Source organism: Sphaeramia orbicularis, chromosome 12 (assembly GCF_902148855.1).
Source record: "Sphaeramia orbicularis chromosome 12, fSphaOr1.1, whole genome shotgun sequence".
Classification (NCBI taxonomy): domain Eukaryota; kingdom Metazoa; phylum Chordata; class Actinopteri; order Kurtiformes; family Apogonidae; genus Sphaeramia; species Sphaeramia orbicularis.
In genome coordinates, this window is record NC_043968.1 from 22417261 (window position 1) to 22434835 (window position 17575).

Here is a 17575-nt window from a genome sequence, read left to right on the forward strand (position 1 = left end):
GTTCTTGGGAGTATGTGAGGTCGGAGCTTGTGTCGGGTACGTAAACGCAGCTCGACCCCCTATCGGTGGGTGGTGGTAGTGCCTCCGCGGCTCCGCGCTGGGACTGGTCCTTTCGCAGCCATTTTCTGTCCAACCAAACAGCCGTCTGAGGAAGGTAACCAACCAGGGCTTCATTGCAGGTTTGTGCCTGGCTCCGGCCAATGATTGCTAACCGATTTCTCGTTAGCTCGAATGGAAATGTCCGTCTCTGTCTGATTTTTTATTTGTTGTCTGAGTGAATGAGGGCTGCTCATCAGGAAGTATTCTGCGTCTGAAACTTTAAAAATGACTGTTAAACATTTCAGGCCGAGCTCGTCCTGTTGTGCTCCTCGCGACAAAGAACAGGCCAAAGCATCCAGTGCACGCGCGACTTGTAGCGGATTTACAATGAGAATAATTGATCCGAGGGCCCCTGTGTGTGTGAATAGGTTAACTACAGAAGGTAACATCCCTCTGGACAGCTTCTCTCAAATTTGCTGAGGTCGTTTTATAGCGGTGTGTCCAGCGGTGTCTTTATCATTAGCTTGCTAGCTTAATATCTGTCATACCTGCGGTTGACATTTGGTGGTTAGCATGAAGCAGCTGGATACACGTACATGTTTAAAGGCTGTAGCTGTCTTAAATATTACAAAAACATAACTGTTATCACCTAAACACTTATGTTATTGCATTTAACAGATAGAGCTATAATAGCACCTACACAATGAAGGAGCTAAACATCCCTGCACCGTGACAAATTGTACAATTCCGCTTAGGTTACGTCCCCCTCAAACAAATGAACACATTACATCATGATAAACTGCAAAAAACATGGAGGCAGCTCATATTTTTAAACGCTGTATTTTTTTTGCTGTTGTTGCTATAAAGGTAGTATATGAGAAAGAGAAAGGAAAACGCATTATGACCCGATTACAGCTTTGGCGCTAGACTAGAGCCGATCCGTGCCAAGCCAAGCCAGTCAGCTTACAGAGAGGGAGGTCAGAGTATGTGGTATGTTTAAAGAAAACACACATCTGAAACAGTTATTTCATTTGTGTATGTCATTCATCAGATAGCACATTTGCAGCTCTATTTACATTTTTTTAATTTTCATTCCCTGTGGAACGGAACTAGATGATCAAAACAATCCGAAGTACTTCCGGTATTTCATGTATGACTATCTCAGTAAGTGCACCCATATGTCTGTGGAAAATCCTGCCTTGGGTGTCATATGTAGCCTAATTATTCCCATGTCTCTTAGCTTCTGCGAGGACATGCTTTGTAAGAATACATGCTTTACCAACAATAATTCTGTACAAATTATGTTTTTCGTGCACTTTTGTTTGGTTTCGGTGAGTTTGAAGTTTCAGATGCAAATATTACACATTTAAAACTGTACTGTTGGTAGTTCAGAGCGGATGGCAAAAATAAGACAGATATACTTTCATATCCTCACTTACCTAAAATAGTTGCTTACGTCATTTTTTTTTTCAGGAAACACAAAAAAATATAACCAGAAATTAAGTATGTGACCTAGGAACTTATTGTAGTTGTTTAGTTAGTGATATTGTTATCTGGAGGCACTACATTGACAATTTTAAGTAAAATAAAATAGTACTTAACTCTAGCAATTTTTAGATATGCTAAGTATTGTTTTTACGATGCTGGGGGGGGGGGGGTTATCAAGGATAAATTAGTACTGTCATTATAACCCATCTGTGCGTCGTCCACAAACATGCAAGGCTGAATTTTGCACCTGATTTGCTCCTATTGCTTCAGATGATCTAGATCAGTCTGTCACACACTTTCCAAATGTTAACTTGCAAGTGCAGCTACAGAGGAAATGCTGTCAGTGGTTCTGTTTCTCTTGCGTAGTATCTCTGTTTTCTCAGAGGGAACATCAACAACTCTCAAGTCAAGTTTCAGTGGTGTTTTGTGTGTGTTTCTGCTGCAGATGGACGGAGACAGTTCGACCACCGACGCCTCTCAGCTGGGCATCACCGGAGAGTATGGCCATTATGTCCTCCAGTCTCAGGATGGTGAGCAGCAGCAAAATTAACAGGGGTCAGTGGTGTGTTAAGGTTTTATCTGCAAAGAACTCATGTGTTTGTCTCCTGTAGATGATGCAGATGAGAGCCTGAATGATCATGAAGATGGTGGTGTCAAAGAGAACTACAGGGAGCAGGATATCTATCTGCCTATTGCCAATGTAGCTCGCATCATGAAGAATGCTGTCCCACAGACTGGAAAGGCAAGAGATCTAAACTAGAAGTACTTGGAGAGCGCAGACCTCCGCCAAGGCTGATCAGTGCCCCCCCCCGATCACCACCAAAATTTAATCATTTCTTCCTTATCCCATTTCCAACAAACCCTGAAAATTTCATCAAAATCTGTCCATAACTTTTTGAGTTATGTTGCACACTAACAGACAGACAAACAAACAAACAGACAAACAAACAAACAAACCCTGGCAAAAACATAACCTCCTTGGCGGAGGTAATAACTAACATGCATGTTTTATTAACAGTAAATGTGTGTTATTTATCCTGAGATAACTTTCTTTCTCTGTGTAACGTCTCTGTGTTTGTTTTCTACAGATTGCGAAAGATGCAAAGGAGTGCGTACAGGAGTGTGTGAGTGAGTTCATTAGCTTCATCACGTCAGAAGCCAGCGAGCGCTGCCACCAGGAGAAGAGGAAGACCATCAACGGTGAGGACATCCTGTTCGCCATGTCCACACTGGGCTTCGACATGTATGTGGAGCCACTGAAGCTTTACCTGCAGAAGTTCAGAGAGGTGAGATACCAACCGATGTCTAATCAGCATTACAAGTAGTCACCTTATGACTGTGGACACCTTTACTCTCCATGTTAGAGACATCATAATACTACAAAACGGAGTCAAATATTTTATTAGCAGTATTTATTCTTTATTCACCAAGCGTGATAAACAAATGGCTCTGTGCGTTATAAAAGAATACATATGGATGAAGAAAGGAAACACAAAGTGATGCAGAAAAATGGACAACAGCTATTAATTAAATAGTTGTGTGATTATATAGTATTTCAACAAATAAAGCCAAATTCGTTACTTCATTTCGGTCAGATGTATCTTAACCTGACAGTTTTTCAGTCATCAAGTAGCATTCATATTAGTATTGGATTCTGATTTAATTATAGTCTTTCAATAATATTAGTAATATTCACTGATCATAAACAGTGACTTCACAATATCAACACATTATTACACTAACATCCAAACTCACAGTAGAAATTTGACTCCTTTTTCTTTTTTTTTCCCCTCTAATCAAAAAGGCTGAATTGACATTGTTTATTTTATTCCCAGGTACTGCTATTTTCTTTAGTTCCAGATGCTGTTGTTGCTATTTTTATCTATTTTTTGCTGCGTTGTTGTTTTTCAGGCAATGAAGGGGGAGAAGGGGATACCTGGGGTGGCAGTAGGAGAAAGCCTCGGAGATGAGCTCACAGACGATAGCTTCAGTAAGTAGAAATGTTGATAAGGAGTTTAAAGATTTCATCCCTATTGATTGGTCAGTTTTTAATTCAAGTTTTAGGTTATTGTCCGTTCTTACTTTTCCCTTAATGATTAGATCAGAGTCTAATTAAAATTATTTTTCTCCCGCTTTAGCAAATCCACTTCCAGCGGGGATAATCACAGCAGATGGACAGTCCCAGAACGTCATGGTATACACCACCTCATATCAACAGGTAAAAAGGACATGGCTCTTTTCACTGGACAGGCCTGTGTTTTTTATTTAACTAATCCTAACTGACTGTGTTTCAGATTCCTACCGTACAGCAGATCCAGTTTTCATGACGAGGCCTTACGCTGAGCCTGAACACAGCGGCTACACATTGGGCCCACGCTCGCCGGATGACCTCTGACCCTACCACAGGAAAAAGGGGTAGATGGATGGATAGGGAGGGAGGGGGTGGTGTCTGCATAGACCCTCGTGTACAGAGGAATCACTACCTGTTCAGTAGAAAGTGTAGTTTCTAGTTGTGAGGTACCAAATGTTTTGGTGGACATCCAAACCAGCTGGGAAATTTGAGGCTTTATTTTAAAGGCTAGTCTTATTGCATAATTTAGTGGTCAAAATCTTTCTTGTGCGTGTTAATATGTTTGCTTTTATGCATTTTATGTTTATTTTGGGGTAGAGGGTGGGGTGGGTCAGGGGAAGTGTTGTGTTGAAATGTTATTTTTGAACGTCTTCTCTGTTGGAACCGAGAGAAGTGTCACCATAGATCATGCAGCTCTTTTGTAACTTCACACAATTTACCATGTGCTTTAATATTATCTTGACCCTTTGAATAAAAACTCAAAATGATGTTGGAATCCCAGACATTTCATCTGTCATCTGTTGTATGCATTTGCAGAATACATTCACTTTTGCAGCTTCCTCCTGTACTCTTCCATGTACGGCTGAACTGTCGTCCACACCTGGAAACAGAACACACAAACAACTAGAAAAGCACTCGGAGAGCGCAGACCTCCACCAAGTCAGATCTGTCCCGTCCCCTGATCACCACCAAAATTTAATCATTTGTTTCTTGTGCCAATATCAACATTTCCTGAAAACGTCATCCAAATCCGTCCATAACTTTTAGAGTTATCTTGATAACAAACAAACACACAAAGCAAAGTGATCACAACAGCATCACATGACACTCAAGTAAGTTGACCATGTGGGGTGTTCTACATCGGGGAGGGACTTACCTTCTGCTGCTGGACGAGTGTGTGAGCAGCTTCTATGTCAGGACTCATCACTCGGTCACTGTCGAGGGGTCTGCAGAGACCAGGACAAGTCAGGACACAACTTTTAGAACTTAAACTAATGTGACAGCCAGGAAGATACTTTTCCTATTTCCTATCTTTGGAATTTACTTAAGAGTAAAGAAAGTCACAGGAACATGGGGACTTACTAGGAGAGCAGGGTGAGCAACTATCTTCAGACAACCGGAAGATTAAAAGAATTTTAACTTTTTTTCAGTCTAATTTGGTTTTAGCCTTTGCTTTAATATAATTAAAGCTGCAGTAGTCCATGTGCAGAAAGTGTTAACTCTTACAATAATTAGTTTTTCAAATGGGACTAAATGGGACAAACCTTGAAATTTCTCTGCAATAATTTGACTTCATACATGATCTTGTGGTTCCAGTGACCACTGTTACGATAATATAAAACTCAGGACTGGTCTCAGAATGGAAGATAAATTCACTGATCATTCTGACCACTGACAGGCAACATGGTATCAAGGTTCAAGGTGACTTTATTTGTACCCGTGGGTAGATTTGTTTTGCAGCAAGCTTTCACTCACTGGTATTAATTTTAATACTCTAATTATGATGGAACCTGCCAGTGGGTGGAATATATTCAGAGCAACTGAATATTTACCTTTGAATTTGATTTGTTGAAAACAGAAAAATGGGCAAGAGTAGGATCTGAGCATCTTTAACCAGGGTGAAATCACTGGGTCAGAGCATCTCCAGATCTTGTTCATACCCAGTATATAGTGGTTAATACTGACCAAAAATCATCTAAAGAACAACAGTTGAGCATCTGTGAGCAGAACATTACTACCACCTGTCTAATATTGTGCAGGTTCCACAAAACCAGCTCTGACCCGAGGCCTAGACTCCACCAGACCTCTGAAGGTGTGCTGTGGTTTCTGGACCAAGACATTAGCAGCAGATCTCTGAAGTCCTGGAAGTGGAGAGGTGGACCTTCATGGATCAGGTTGTTTAGTCCAACACCTCCCACAGATGATCAGTGGTCCTGAGACAGGGATGTCCTTCCTTAATCCATTTTTTGGTTGGTACTAACCACTACAGACCAGGAACACCCAACCAGACCTGCAGCTGTGGAGATGCTCTGACCCAGTCATCACCGATACAATATGGACCTGGTCAAAGTCACTCAGTTCCCCATGTTACTTATTTTTCTGTTTCTAACATCAGCTTCAAGGACTAAATGTTCACTTGCTACCTAATATACCCAACCCAGTGAAAGATACCATTGGAATGAAATAATCAATATTTCTACCCCACCCCCCATAGGGTAGGCAAGGGGCATTGTTTTTGGTTCAGTTTGTTTGTTTGTTTGTTAACACTCTAGCAGCAAAACCATTGGTTGAATTCATACCACATTGGGTTTATAGATTACCAGTGACCCAGAATAGATGTCATTACATTTTGGGAAAAGTAGGTCAACATTCAAATTTCTTATGAATTTTCAAAATCTTTTTTCTTCTTTGTTTTACTTCTAACGGGCAAAATTTCACGTTTATAAAAACATTAATTTTGTTTCAATTTACTTTAAACTTGGCACATATATAGAGGCAGTTGATATGCTGACATCACCTCACCAATAGACAAGGATGACATCAACTGGACTGATGCCAAAATAAACTGCAATACGTGTGAGGGGCGGGGTTTGGTTGTGCCTGGCACCACTTGTTACTACTGCTCCTGTCAGTGGTCAGAATGTTATGGCTGATCTGTGTATGTTTTACTTTAATTGTGGAAATGACAGGGATGGGTAAATGTCAGGCATGTCTCACCTGACCACAGAGCGCAGCAGCTCGTAGACCTTCTCCAGAGGCGTGGTGGTCTTCAGGGGGCGGAGGAACTCCAGAGCCTGACAGGCTGCCAGCAGTTCTATCGCCAGCACTGAAGGACAGAACCAGAAGATCACGCTGTATGAGGGGAACATGCTGTATGTCTGAGGTTAGCATTGTCTAAACTCTGTAACATGTCACCTTGCTCCACGTGCTCCACTACTCTGAGGGCTTTACGAGCAGCCCACCCACCCATTGACACATGGTCCTCTGTCCCTGCACTGGTGGACAAGGAGTCGATGGACGATGGGTGGCACAGAGCCTTACTCTCAGAGGCTGTCGAGTGATGACAGGACAGCCAATGTGAACAAGAGAAAATGAACTAACAGCAGCGAATTTAATAATCAACGAAGTGATTTTTCTAGTAAATATCTTTGTTCCCTGAGATGAGACTCACTGCAGAACGTTTGACATTTAGACTGTCTCTTTGGTCTTTAGGAAATATGAGGATTTTTTGATTATCCAAGAAAGTAATCAGTAATCTCTTGCTCTCTACTGAAAGTACAGGAAATGTAAAGAATTAGAATTAGAATGTCTTTATTGTCACTGTACAGGTACAACAAAACTAAAAAGTGCAATCATCCTAGGGGCCATAAAAACTCTAAATAATGTATATAAGAGTATAAAAACTAAAATATAAAAAGAAACCCCTGACGGCATAAATATCTAAAAAGCAGCATAAAAAAAAGAGTGTTACTAGAAGTATAAAAGACACATAAAGCATCATATACTCTGGATAACATTCAGCATTCCACACAATTAATTAATGTCCAGCAGTATTCAGTGCAGGTATGGCCCTGGGATAAAAACTGTTTTTTAGATGGTTTGTGCTGGCCTTTAGTGTCCGGAAACGTCTGCCAGAGGGTAAAAGTTCAAAAAGTGGAAAGCCAGGGTGCGTTGCATCCCTGATAATATCTACGTAAAGATTTATGTGTATAGGTTTATAGATGTATAGGTGGTTGTAGAAGAGATAGGAGATGTGTAAGAAGGAGGCAGGAAAATATACGTCAAAGGATCCAAATGACTCAAGATGGCACCAAGTGAGTGACAGTAAGTTGGAGCAGCTCTCCCTTGTCATTTCCTTTCATTAGTATTGTCTCCTGCACTTTGTTTTCTGTATTTTGCTGCTATAAACACTGCAGTTTCCCCACGATGGGATCAATAAAGTCATATGTTATCTTGTCTTATCTTAAACATGCAGGCGTACCCAAGGCGGCGGCAGTGCAGTGGGGGATCATGAAGCCACAGTTCAGGCCTCCGTCCCGGACGAGGAAAGCAGGCAGTTCACTGAGGGCCGGGTTCACCAGCCTCTCAATCCTCCTCTCACTTATATTACACAGCTCATGCACACCTATGGCCAGGTAGTCCAAGGCCTGCAACGGACACACACAACCTGGTCAACCCCAGCCTTATCAGACCTCGTCACCTAATCTCTATCAGGTCTGATGACCTCAATGACCAGGTCACTTCACATGTCATTAAAAAATGACTCACACAATGAATTGTAGTAATTTAATTTGTAGAAAGTGCATAATTTTCCCTAATGTATTGGCCCATATAGTTCACTAAATTGAGATGCAGTACAAATGCTAAAAGCCCAATAAATAAAGACAAAATAAAGTAAATGGGGGGTACGCATGGGATTTCATTAGTACCCTTTAACCGCAGAGATGGCATAAATTTCTCAGCCTAAGAGCATCTAAGAGCAGACTCAGCCAGAAGAAGACAGAATTTACGAGAGTTTGTCTGATGACTGCCATGTTTGTCCTCTCCTTTCCACATACTGAGTGCCAACCCAAACACCATCACCCAGATGGAGCAGGAACAGATGAGAGGTGGGAGACGAAAGAGGACCATAAGTCAGCAGGACTCAGTAGTTAGTCCAGTGTGTCTCTACCTTGGCGGGATACTCTCCATGGAAATTCCCACCAGAAATAGTCTCTCCACTTTCTGCAAATACAAGCTGGATGTGAGTTAAGGGATCGAAAACTTAAGTGTTTGTTTTGTAGTTTGTGAAACACTGCCACCCTATGGTAAAATGAAGTTAAGGCTGTCCTTTCCTGGTCCCTAAAACTTTCGTTTCATGCTCAAGACACTAAGGAGTTTATGGAATACACTATTGAACATAAAGTTGGAATAACTTTGTTTTCAGACACATTCTTCTTTATATTCCTATTTCTACACATCAGTAATCACTTTTGACCAGGTACAATGATCACATACTGAGTCCCAGTTACACTTTATTTATCAACAATAAATCACATTGTCACAATCATTTCATGAGAAGAGGAAAAAATATCTGATTCCAACCAAGGTTATAATAGTTTTGGATTTTTCATTATAGTTTAGTGTTATTTAGTTCTGACTTTTTTTTCTCTAATTCAGTTAGTTTTAATTATTTTTTTTAGAGCAGGTTTGCTAGTTTTTAATTAGTTTTCGTTATTTTCTAAATGCTTTGTTTTAATTTCTTTATATGTTTTCTCTTCTTCACTGTCGTATTCAAATAAATCCCAGACAGGACTCTGCAGCTTTCTCACAACTTTAGTCTCCATGTTTCCAGGTAGAGTGGGGACAAGAAGACGACTAAACCACAAGTGACCACAAGTGACGGACTGATAAATATCATATGGTGCCAGCAGATAAAATTGCTTGGGGGAAATAAATCGATTTTATATCAATCCGATATTGACAAAGACGAAAACGAAGGGAATTTTATCCAGAATTTTTTTTATATTTTAGTTAGTTTTGTAAGCACTCAATACAGTTTCAGTTAGTTATCGGTTTTTCTTTTAATTATAGTTTTTATTTATTTCAGTTAACGAAAATGTTTTTACAATTCTAGTTTTCGTCATTTTGTTAGTTTTCGTTAACGATAATAACCTTGATTCCAACTTTATGGCCAAGAGTGTATATCATAAATTACATGTAAATAAATGTCCCACTGCTTTAACGTACACGTTCAGCTAAAGCAGTTATCAAAATATATGAAAACAAAGGTAAATAGATGCAGTATTTTATGTAATATTATGCCAAATTATTGTGTTATTAGTGTCTCTTAGTATAAAAATGGAAATCCACAGGGAAATGTTACTGCAGTCCAGCCAGTTTATAGGGTTTGTATTTTTTGGTGATTCCACTAGAAGGCAATAAGTTACTTTACATCTGTACACAAACAAACTTTATGGCCCAAAATGCAAATGAGTGGTCCAGCATAAAAGCAGCTGTAAGAAGACGCTTTCTAACATCTTATGTTAAATAAAAAATGTAGACTTTTGAAAATTGTATCAGTGGAGCTTGCTTTAAGGTACTTTTTAATTTGGCCCTTAAATATCAAAATGTAGAGATCAGTATTAAGGATCAGTAAAAACATATGTAACATTAAAGAGTTAAGCATAAATTAGAAAAATAAAACCTCATACGACATGGTCAAAACAGAGCTGAGCAGAGAAGAAGGTGATTGAGGATACAGGGTTGTCTGTGGCGCTGTTCAGCTCAGTGCAAATCAGCTTCTGGACAAAAGCGATCGTATCATTTACCACTCCATGAACCTGCAACAAACAGAGACATTAAGGCACAACACCTCCAAGGTATAATAATTAACAGTTTACACAGCTATAATAAATAAATGCACACTATTGGTATCACAAATACACACAAATTATACCTGTGGGATGCAGCGCAAAGTGTAGGCATCCTGAACACGTGTGCACAGTTCATGACTCTCTGCAGGAAATGCACAAAAAGAGTCAAAATAATGACATAAATGATCACTATAGAAAGAAAGGCCTATATTAACAGTAAGTGAAATTGTATATGTTATCAGTAGAAGTCGTGTTGACGCTTCTGTACCTGAGATCTGGGACGGGAACACGTCAGAGTGTAAGACAGAGCGAAGCCTGGCAGCCACCTCCACCTGCCCAGGGTGGGGTCTCACTGCATGGACAGCTGCAGAACACACACACAGAGACACACACAGCCAAGTTATGTTTGCTTGTGTATTCCCACACAATATGAATCTCATATTAGTTTGTTATGTTGGACTCAAAACCCAATAATCAGGACTTGGTCTTGACTTGAGACTCTGTAGTGTAGATTTTAGTCTAACTCGAGACATTACAAAGAATGATTTTGTCCCATCTATGGGCTAAATGATTTATTTCAGGAAACAGTGACAGCCTTCACTTTCTCAGTAATGTTTGATCATTAGATGTTAGATTAGATGCAGTAAATAGAAAAAGGATGGGCATTTAACCCATAAAGACCCAGCACTACTTCTGTGACTGTTTCCAAATCAGCAAAATAGCAATAACTGAACATAAAATCAAGTGTCTCCATCCACTGTCATTGATCCAACTCCATGGGTTTTACTGGTGAATCAGTGTTGTAGAAGATGAAGGTGTTTCCATGTTCACTACGGAGCCTCTGAACGTCCAAATGGGTCATATCTGATGACCATGAAAAGATGACAAACCGTATTTTCCACCATTTACATAACTGATATGATTGTTGGATCAGTAGGTATTAAACATTTTAGATGAGTAGATGGTTTTGGTTGCTAGTAGCTGTTTGGGTCCTTGAGGGTTGATTAAAATGGCTATCATTAAACGCTCAGGTCTGGTGTAGGTACCACTGTTGAAGGCCTTTGTGGTCCCTCTTAGAGCCTCCAAAGTCAAGGCAGCAATAATGTCAGCCTGCTTGGCCACGGCCAGAGCTCTCTCCACGGCTTCTGCACCCAGAGACGAGATCAGCTGAGTCCCATTGATCAGAGCAATTCCCTGTTCAACAAACATAGATCAGGTTTTAGTTCTGCAGCTTGATTATTTTTAGGTTAACATTATTTTTACTAAAACATGTATTTAAAAAAGGCAACATCATTAAACAAAGTTCCTGCAAGAATAACAGATTATACTAAAATGATAAAACACTTTTTTAGGATTACCACAACCACTTTATTCATGTACTCAGTCAGTAGGAAGTATGATCATCAAACTGTTGCTAGTGCTAGTTCAGCAAATCTCAATGTTTTCCCTTTTATTATGTCACAATATTATAAGATCTCTGAAATTTCTTAAAGTTAAAAAGGTGCAGTGTTAATGCATCTGATGACACGCAGCCAATACCCTAAACCACTAAATTAGATCACAGTTGTAATTAACAATTTCTCATTAAGAATAAAGCCTAATACCTCCTTTGGTTTTAGCATGAGAGGTGTGAGCCCATGACCCTCCAGCACCTGAAAAAAATCACACACAACATCGACATGATCAATCACCTCTGGAAATAAACTTTTAAAACATGGTTTAAAAGTTATTGCTAATTAGTTTGTACTTTTAATAGGTGAAACTATTTATAAATCTCGATCTTGAAATCTCACTTTAAGATAAATTATCATCATAAAAGAAAAAAAAAATACAAAAAAAAAAACGTGTTGTATTAGAAAGTGGCCTTTAATGTGTGGACTGTGGGGAACTCACCGCTTTGGCATCAGCCCAGCCGCTCCGTGGTGACCACATCCTGCCCTCCCCCATCAGGCCCAGGGCGAGGTGGGCCAAGGGGGCTAAGTCTCCACTCGCCCCCACCGTGCCCTTCTCTGGTACCCAGGACAAACAGGATGCTGGGCCACACACAGACACACACATACACACACACACACACACACACACACACACAGACACACACTGTACTTGTTATAATATAACTGTAAGGTTATATGAGGGCATTTGTGGCCAGACTCTACTTATGGCGCTTAAAGATGTATTCACACATCATGCACAACTCATGTTTACATTATGTCTTTTTCTGTCTGCACTTTACCCCCCTTATTCTTTTATTCATGTCATGACATGTCATTTATTGTATTTTTGTACTTTATCTTATTAGATTTCTTTGGGTTGTATAAAAGTGTTGTGCAATCATGCTGCTCACATGTGCCTTTAAATTGGCACCTGGGGACAGTTAAAGTTTTTTTAATTGAATGGAATTGAATTGAATTACTGACTCAGATAACACTAACAGCAGGGGAAGCTTTTGGTTAAACTAGTATTTAACATGGCTCTTAATAATAACACTATTCATAAAAGTGTGCACAACACTGGAATAATTTGATAATCCACAAAGTTTTTCTATTAAATATGTTAAACAATACAAAACACCCACATGGATGTCACATGAGAGAAGATATAGTTCTTTGTAAATACATTACAGCATTGAAGTTAAAGTTAACACTGAAGAATATCATTAAATGTACTAACATTACAGTGTATGTTAAAAACTGATGTAGTAAGCATTCGACTATGCATATACATGCTTAATACAGGGGTTTATGTTAAACGAGAAAATGATTTTACCATTGAATGCCTTGATTATGGCGTCGAGGGTTTCTAATGAGATTCCACTGTGACCTTTGGCCAAGACATTGATTCTCAGAGCCAGCAGCATGCGTGTCCTCTCAACACTCAAGGGGGCGCCCACTCCTTCATTAACACATATGTTCAAGTGTTCAGGAAACAATACATTGACTCTTTGGAAACTTTAATTTTTAACAGTGCTGGTTTAGGTGACGTGAATGTTGTCTTCATAATGTCAACCTGAGTCTCTCTGAGTGAATATGTAAACTGATATATTGCCCTATATACTCTATAGCTCTGCCCTTCAGTGACTTATTGAAATTCCCAACTCTGAGCTTGGTTAGCTTATATGTGTCTGTGCCTTCCTACCAGCACAAGTAGAGCGGACAAGGTTTGTCTGTAGCTGTCTGCAAGAGAAAGAAAGCGTCCACTGTCAGCACATAGAGTGGACAATTAAACAAGATGACTGATCAACAATGGCTCTGCTATGGAGAGAAAAATGACATGATTTTACTTAAATCAGGTACAATCATACCAAAATCTGAAATTAAAACTCAAATGGTAATTTCTCTCCAGCTTTTCACAAATCAGTCTACTTTCATTGGCAGCATATCCACCAGCATTTTAGTTTGATCAATTCTAAGTCTAAGTGATCAAAATTCAGATGGGTTTCAAGACTTAAAAGGAAAAAAAAATTGTTTCAGAACAAAGTAATGCAAAGCTGAAAGCTGGAATTTTCACTGGACTCCAGATGTGAAAACTCTTTGGTGATCTCATATTCAGCTCAAAGCTCAGATATATAACAGCTTTGGATTCTTTTTGTCAGCAGTGCAACATTTTCTGGGTAACAATAGAACCCCAAATGATGATCAACTACTTAAGGACATAATAAAAGCACATGACCAGATGGGTTGCAGAATGTCAAAATAATTTTCCTCCACACAAGCATCTTGATTTTTTTCCTCCTCAGTCTGGGTGATGTAAGTGATAAGCATGGTGAACGATCTCATCAAGGTATTTCTGAAATAAAAACCAGTTACAGAGGGACCTCAACCCAAACAGTGTCTGAAAAGACACAGTGTCTGAAACATTTATGAACAATTTAGAACCAAGCTTTTGGACTCTGAGGATCATATTTATAATTCAATTTGATCAATTTATCACATTTTATCTTCATTTTGTTAATATACAATAAAAGCCATTTGCAAATGATTGGCAGATGAGTCTTTTTTTCTTTAGTTTTGTTTTTTTGTTTACATTTACATGTTGAAGTCATCCTGATTACTTGATCCTGATTTCAGACATGGAATCAGCATTCTTCATTCAGTCAAGATCAGATGTTTTTCCTTCAGTGGCAGAAGGAAGTGATAGAGAAACACACAAATTACACAGAATTATATAAGAATGCACACCTCCAGGATAAACTGTGTTTAATCAGGTGGCCGTTGGGTGTTTTCTCCCAATGTGTTTATACCTGTAGATGATTTACAACCTCTACTTACATCAGTTGTTCTTTTGGTATGAGAGTCTGCGCAAACTTTCCAAAACCAGTGTTGATTCCATATACAACTGCAGGAAAACATCACCCATAGATGAAGTATCTGAACACCTGTACGTCAGGATTTGGAATCAGGATTAAAAACAAATACCTCTGTTTTCTCTTATTGTAGCATCAATAACTTCTCTGCTTGCTTTTACTCGGCCCTCAGCCTCAGGTGTTAACTGAGAGGAAAACAAAGACCAAACTGCAAGTTATTCTTCACTTCCTTCTTCTCTCACAAATTACAACATTTTCTCACCTTTATTTTGAACAAGCCCTGACCCAGGCTGACCAGATCAGCTGTGGTGAGACTGTTTCCATCCAGAGAAATATACTGGTGGTGGAAAAAAACCCCACAAAGACATAATTATATATACAGAATAATAACTGTGATTTAAATTAAGATTATCTTGGGGCATACAGACAACAGGAGCAGACCCACCTCTCTGGGTTCTCGATAGGAGGTTAGTCTTTCAGGACATGTTAAGGACACAATTAGCTTTAGAGTGCAAGAGTCAGCATCAAACACACATCACAGGTATTTATTAAAGTAAACTGACGAATGCATTTTTGAAGCTAAATACAATTGTATCCATAGGAAGTAAGCCCATGTGTTCACAAGGCTCATTATTATTACAGTATTATATTTTTCGGTGATTATTCCTATAGATACACAGCACACAAAGGTAGAAAGATGGTCCAAGATACATCTTAACCCTGTAAAGCCTGAACCATTAAAAAATTGACAAAAAATTCCAGTTCTTTGGAACTGGAGCCTTTATTTGTCCTTCTGAACAACCCAAAAATTTTTTTTCAAATATCAATTTCCATGCATGAGTTTTAATTTTGCATCATATTTGATCCATCGGGTCTCAGTGCTCAAATATTATCATTTCTGAACAAACAAAAACATAATATAACACAAACTTGTCTAACAAATTGATAATTCCTTTTCAAAATTGGCTAAGTTCTGCCTCCTTCCTCATTAATGTCAATCTTGTAGTGTCACTGGAAAGGCCCCTGGTGAACAAATTCCTCCCCCCTGGTGGATTATCAGTTTATTGCATGTATCTAATTGCATACAGCTTGTTTTCAAGAAAATAAAATATCACACCAATCATGCAGAGGGCTTCAAAACTCATATCAAATTTGATAGGTTTGGTATTATAGGGTTGACCTCCTGAGACCCACCAATGCATCTGTCCTCTGTGGGGGACAACAGTTTCATAGCTTTACTTCCACTGCAAAGGACATTCTATAAAAAAATGTATATATAAAATGTGTCTGATTTCCAACCTTGATTTCGTTATATCGTCAACATGCACAATAGTATTTTCCCATCATTAAGGCTGGTCCTCAGACATATGAGAATTACTCTGGTTCTGAATTATTGAAAGACTTGACCTCTATTATTGAAGAATCACCAGGATAATGGGTTATATATGTTATATTGAATATGAATGTCTTGGAGGGATACCCTGCTGGTGTCAGTGAAGGATCATTTGTGCCATCATCACCTGCAAAGACTTCAGAAATAGCAAAAAAAAAAAAAGTATGATCACTAAATGGCCTTAAAGTTATTACATGCATGTTGATCAATCAGAGACCCTTACCCAACTGTATGAAATCATTGTCCTCTAAAACGTCCTCTGCCCTGTCCTGGGGGTGTAGGAGCTCCCCACCGCCACACCTCCGCATGCTGAACTCCATCTTCTCCTTTCCATCCTCTATTTTCCTGACCAGACGGTAGCGTTGCAGGGCCTCGGACCCCAGCCCCTGAATAGAGACAGAGGGTCCGCTGGTGGGCACCCTGAACCACTGACCCCGCACATTCACAGACACACAGCGCATGTTGTAGACTGAGGAGGGAGTGGACAGAACAAGGTGGACTCACAAAATGACCACTGGACAGACTGATCGTATAGATATGACAAATGTGACAATGATTCATGAAGTTCCCTCAGACCCTCTGACTGATTAACATGTGCAAAGGTTAGTTAGAACCAGACGTGCTGTCCCCAACCATTACTGAGTCAATTCTGCCAATATGTGTGTGCTTGTGTTTTTTTTTTTTTTGTGTGTGTGAAGCCAAACTTGCAGATTATACTAGGTTTTCAGAGACGTTTTGCTCAGACACGCTCCTCAGGTAATTAAGGCTGATGTCAGTTCTGTAAAAGACGACTCTCAGACAAAGTGTTTGTACTTTGTAGATGCTCTGTTTACATTCTTTTTACATTATTTTTCCTTAAAGGTAAGAAGACGAACAGTTATAACACATCTGTGAGGGAGCAAACAGAGACGTTGCCAGTTATTCTCTCTACGTATCCAAATAATGAAAATATTATCTTCTGTGAAAACTGGATTCTGACAAAGATGTTTGTCTGTGACTAGAGAAACCATGTTTTCATCTCAGGCCTCTTCCAACTTCCAAGGGAATCAAATATTTGCTTTTAACCCATAAGGACCCAGCGTGACTTTTGTGACAGTTCCTAAATGAATTTTTCCTCTCTAGCCTTTCCTAAGTGATTTATCACCATTTATTGCAATATTATCCTCTGAATTTTGCATTTTTTCCAGTGAAACTTATCTATTTTCCTGTGTTTAACCCTTTCATGCATGAATTATGAGAACATTAATCAAGATTTTTTTCTTTATTCCTTTTTGGGCTTTAAAAAAAACAATGTGATTTTAAATTTTTTATTTTTTTTTATTTTTTATGAAGCTATTTTTCATGGAGTTGCAAAGATGTCCACTCAGCTGGACACCATGTGATTAATTTTTGAAGCAAAGAAACATGTATTTACAGATATACTGTGTGAAAACTATGAAATAAAAACATTAAATGCTGCTAATTTGATGTTTTCTCGCATTTTAATGTACACTACAAACATAAAGATATGGAATTTTTTAAAATTTTTGGGCTATTTTTTCAGTTAGGATTCTTGCACAACACTTTTTAGTTTTTTTGTGTGAATTGAATTGAAACACTTTTTTTTTTTAATGACCAGACATAGTTTAATTTACAATTGGCAAAAA

The 17575-nt window shown here is 39.0% G+C and overlaps 2 protein-coding genes across 3 annotated transcripts; one reads left to right on the top strand and one right to left on the bottom strand.

Annotated features, from left to right (window-relative positions):
* The first annotated feature begins 81 nt into the window (after nt 1-81).
* On the top strand, nt 82-4373 carry nfyba (nuclear transcription factor Y, beta a). 2 transcript variants are annotated; one of them, XM_030150606.1, is made up of 7 exons: nt 82-179; nt 1973-2057; nt 2139-2269; nt 2616-2813; nt 3439-3517; nt 3666-3745; nt 3822-4373. In XM_030150606.1, the coding sequence occupies exons 2-7, from the start codon at nt 1973-1975 to the stop codon at nt 3852-3854; spliced, it is 606 nt and encodes a 201-aa protein (XP_030006466.1). In that variant the 5' UTR covers nt 82-179; the 3' UTR covers nt 3855-4373. The 2 variants fall into 2 exon arrangements, with proteins under 2 accessions (XP_030006466.1, XP_030006467.1); XM_030150607.1 differs by lacking the exon at nt 82-179 and adding an exon at nt 216-481.
* A 20-nt stretch (nt 4374-4393) lies between these two features.
* LOC115430532 (histidine ammonia-lyase-like) lies at nt 4394-16301 on the bottom strand. Its single transcript, XM_030150605.1, has 20 exons — nt 16153-16301; nt 16017-16065; nt 14982-15009; nt 14799-14873; nt 14649-14721; nt 14502-14568; nt 13369-13406; nt 13000-13125; nt 12127-12266; nt 11838-11885; nt 11280-11427; nt 10502-10597; nt 10317-10375; nt 10120-10200; nt 8550-8615; nt 7860-8025; nt 6794-6928; nt 6596-6704; nt 4755-4824; nt 4394-4478 (listed from the first exon to the last, which is right to left on the bottom strand). The coding sequence occupies exons 1-20, from the start codon at nt 16247-16249 to the stop codon at nt 4422-4424; spliced, it is 1728 nt and encodes a 575-aa protein (XP_030006465.1). The 5' UTR covers nt 16250-16301; the 3' UTR covers nt 4394-4421.
* Between the last annotated feature and the right edge of the window lie 1274 nt (nt 16302-17575).

Coding starts and splice junctions, on each gene's coding strand:
- nfyba (XM_030150606.1), top strand. CDS start 1,973: ATGGACGGAGACAGTTCGACCACCGACGCCTCTCAGCTGGGCATCACC. Junction 2,058..2,138: donor TGTCCTCCAGTCTCAGGATG/GTGAGCAGCAGC, acceptor TGTCTCCTGTAG/ATGATGCAGATGAGAGCCTG. Junction 3,746..3,821: donor ACACCACCTCATATCAACAG/GTAAAAAGGACA, acceptor ACTGTGTTTCAG/ATTCCTACCGTACAGCAGAT.
- LOC115430532 (XM_030150605.1), bottom strand. CDS start 16,249: ATGGAGTTCAGCATGCGGAGGTGTGGCGGTGGGGAGCTCCTACACCCC. Junction 11,886..12,126: donor GCTGGGCTGATGCCAAAGCG/GTGAGTTCCCCA, acceptor GATTTTTTTCAG/GTGCTGGAGGGTCATGGGCT. Junction 6,929..7,859: donor CTGCACTGCCGCCGCCTTGG/GTACGCCTGCAT, acceptor ATCACTCGACAG/CCTCTGAGAGTAAGGCTCTG.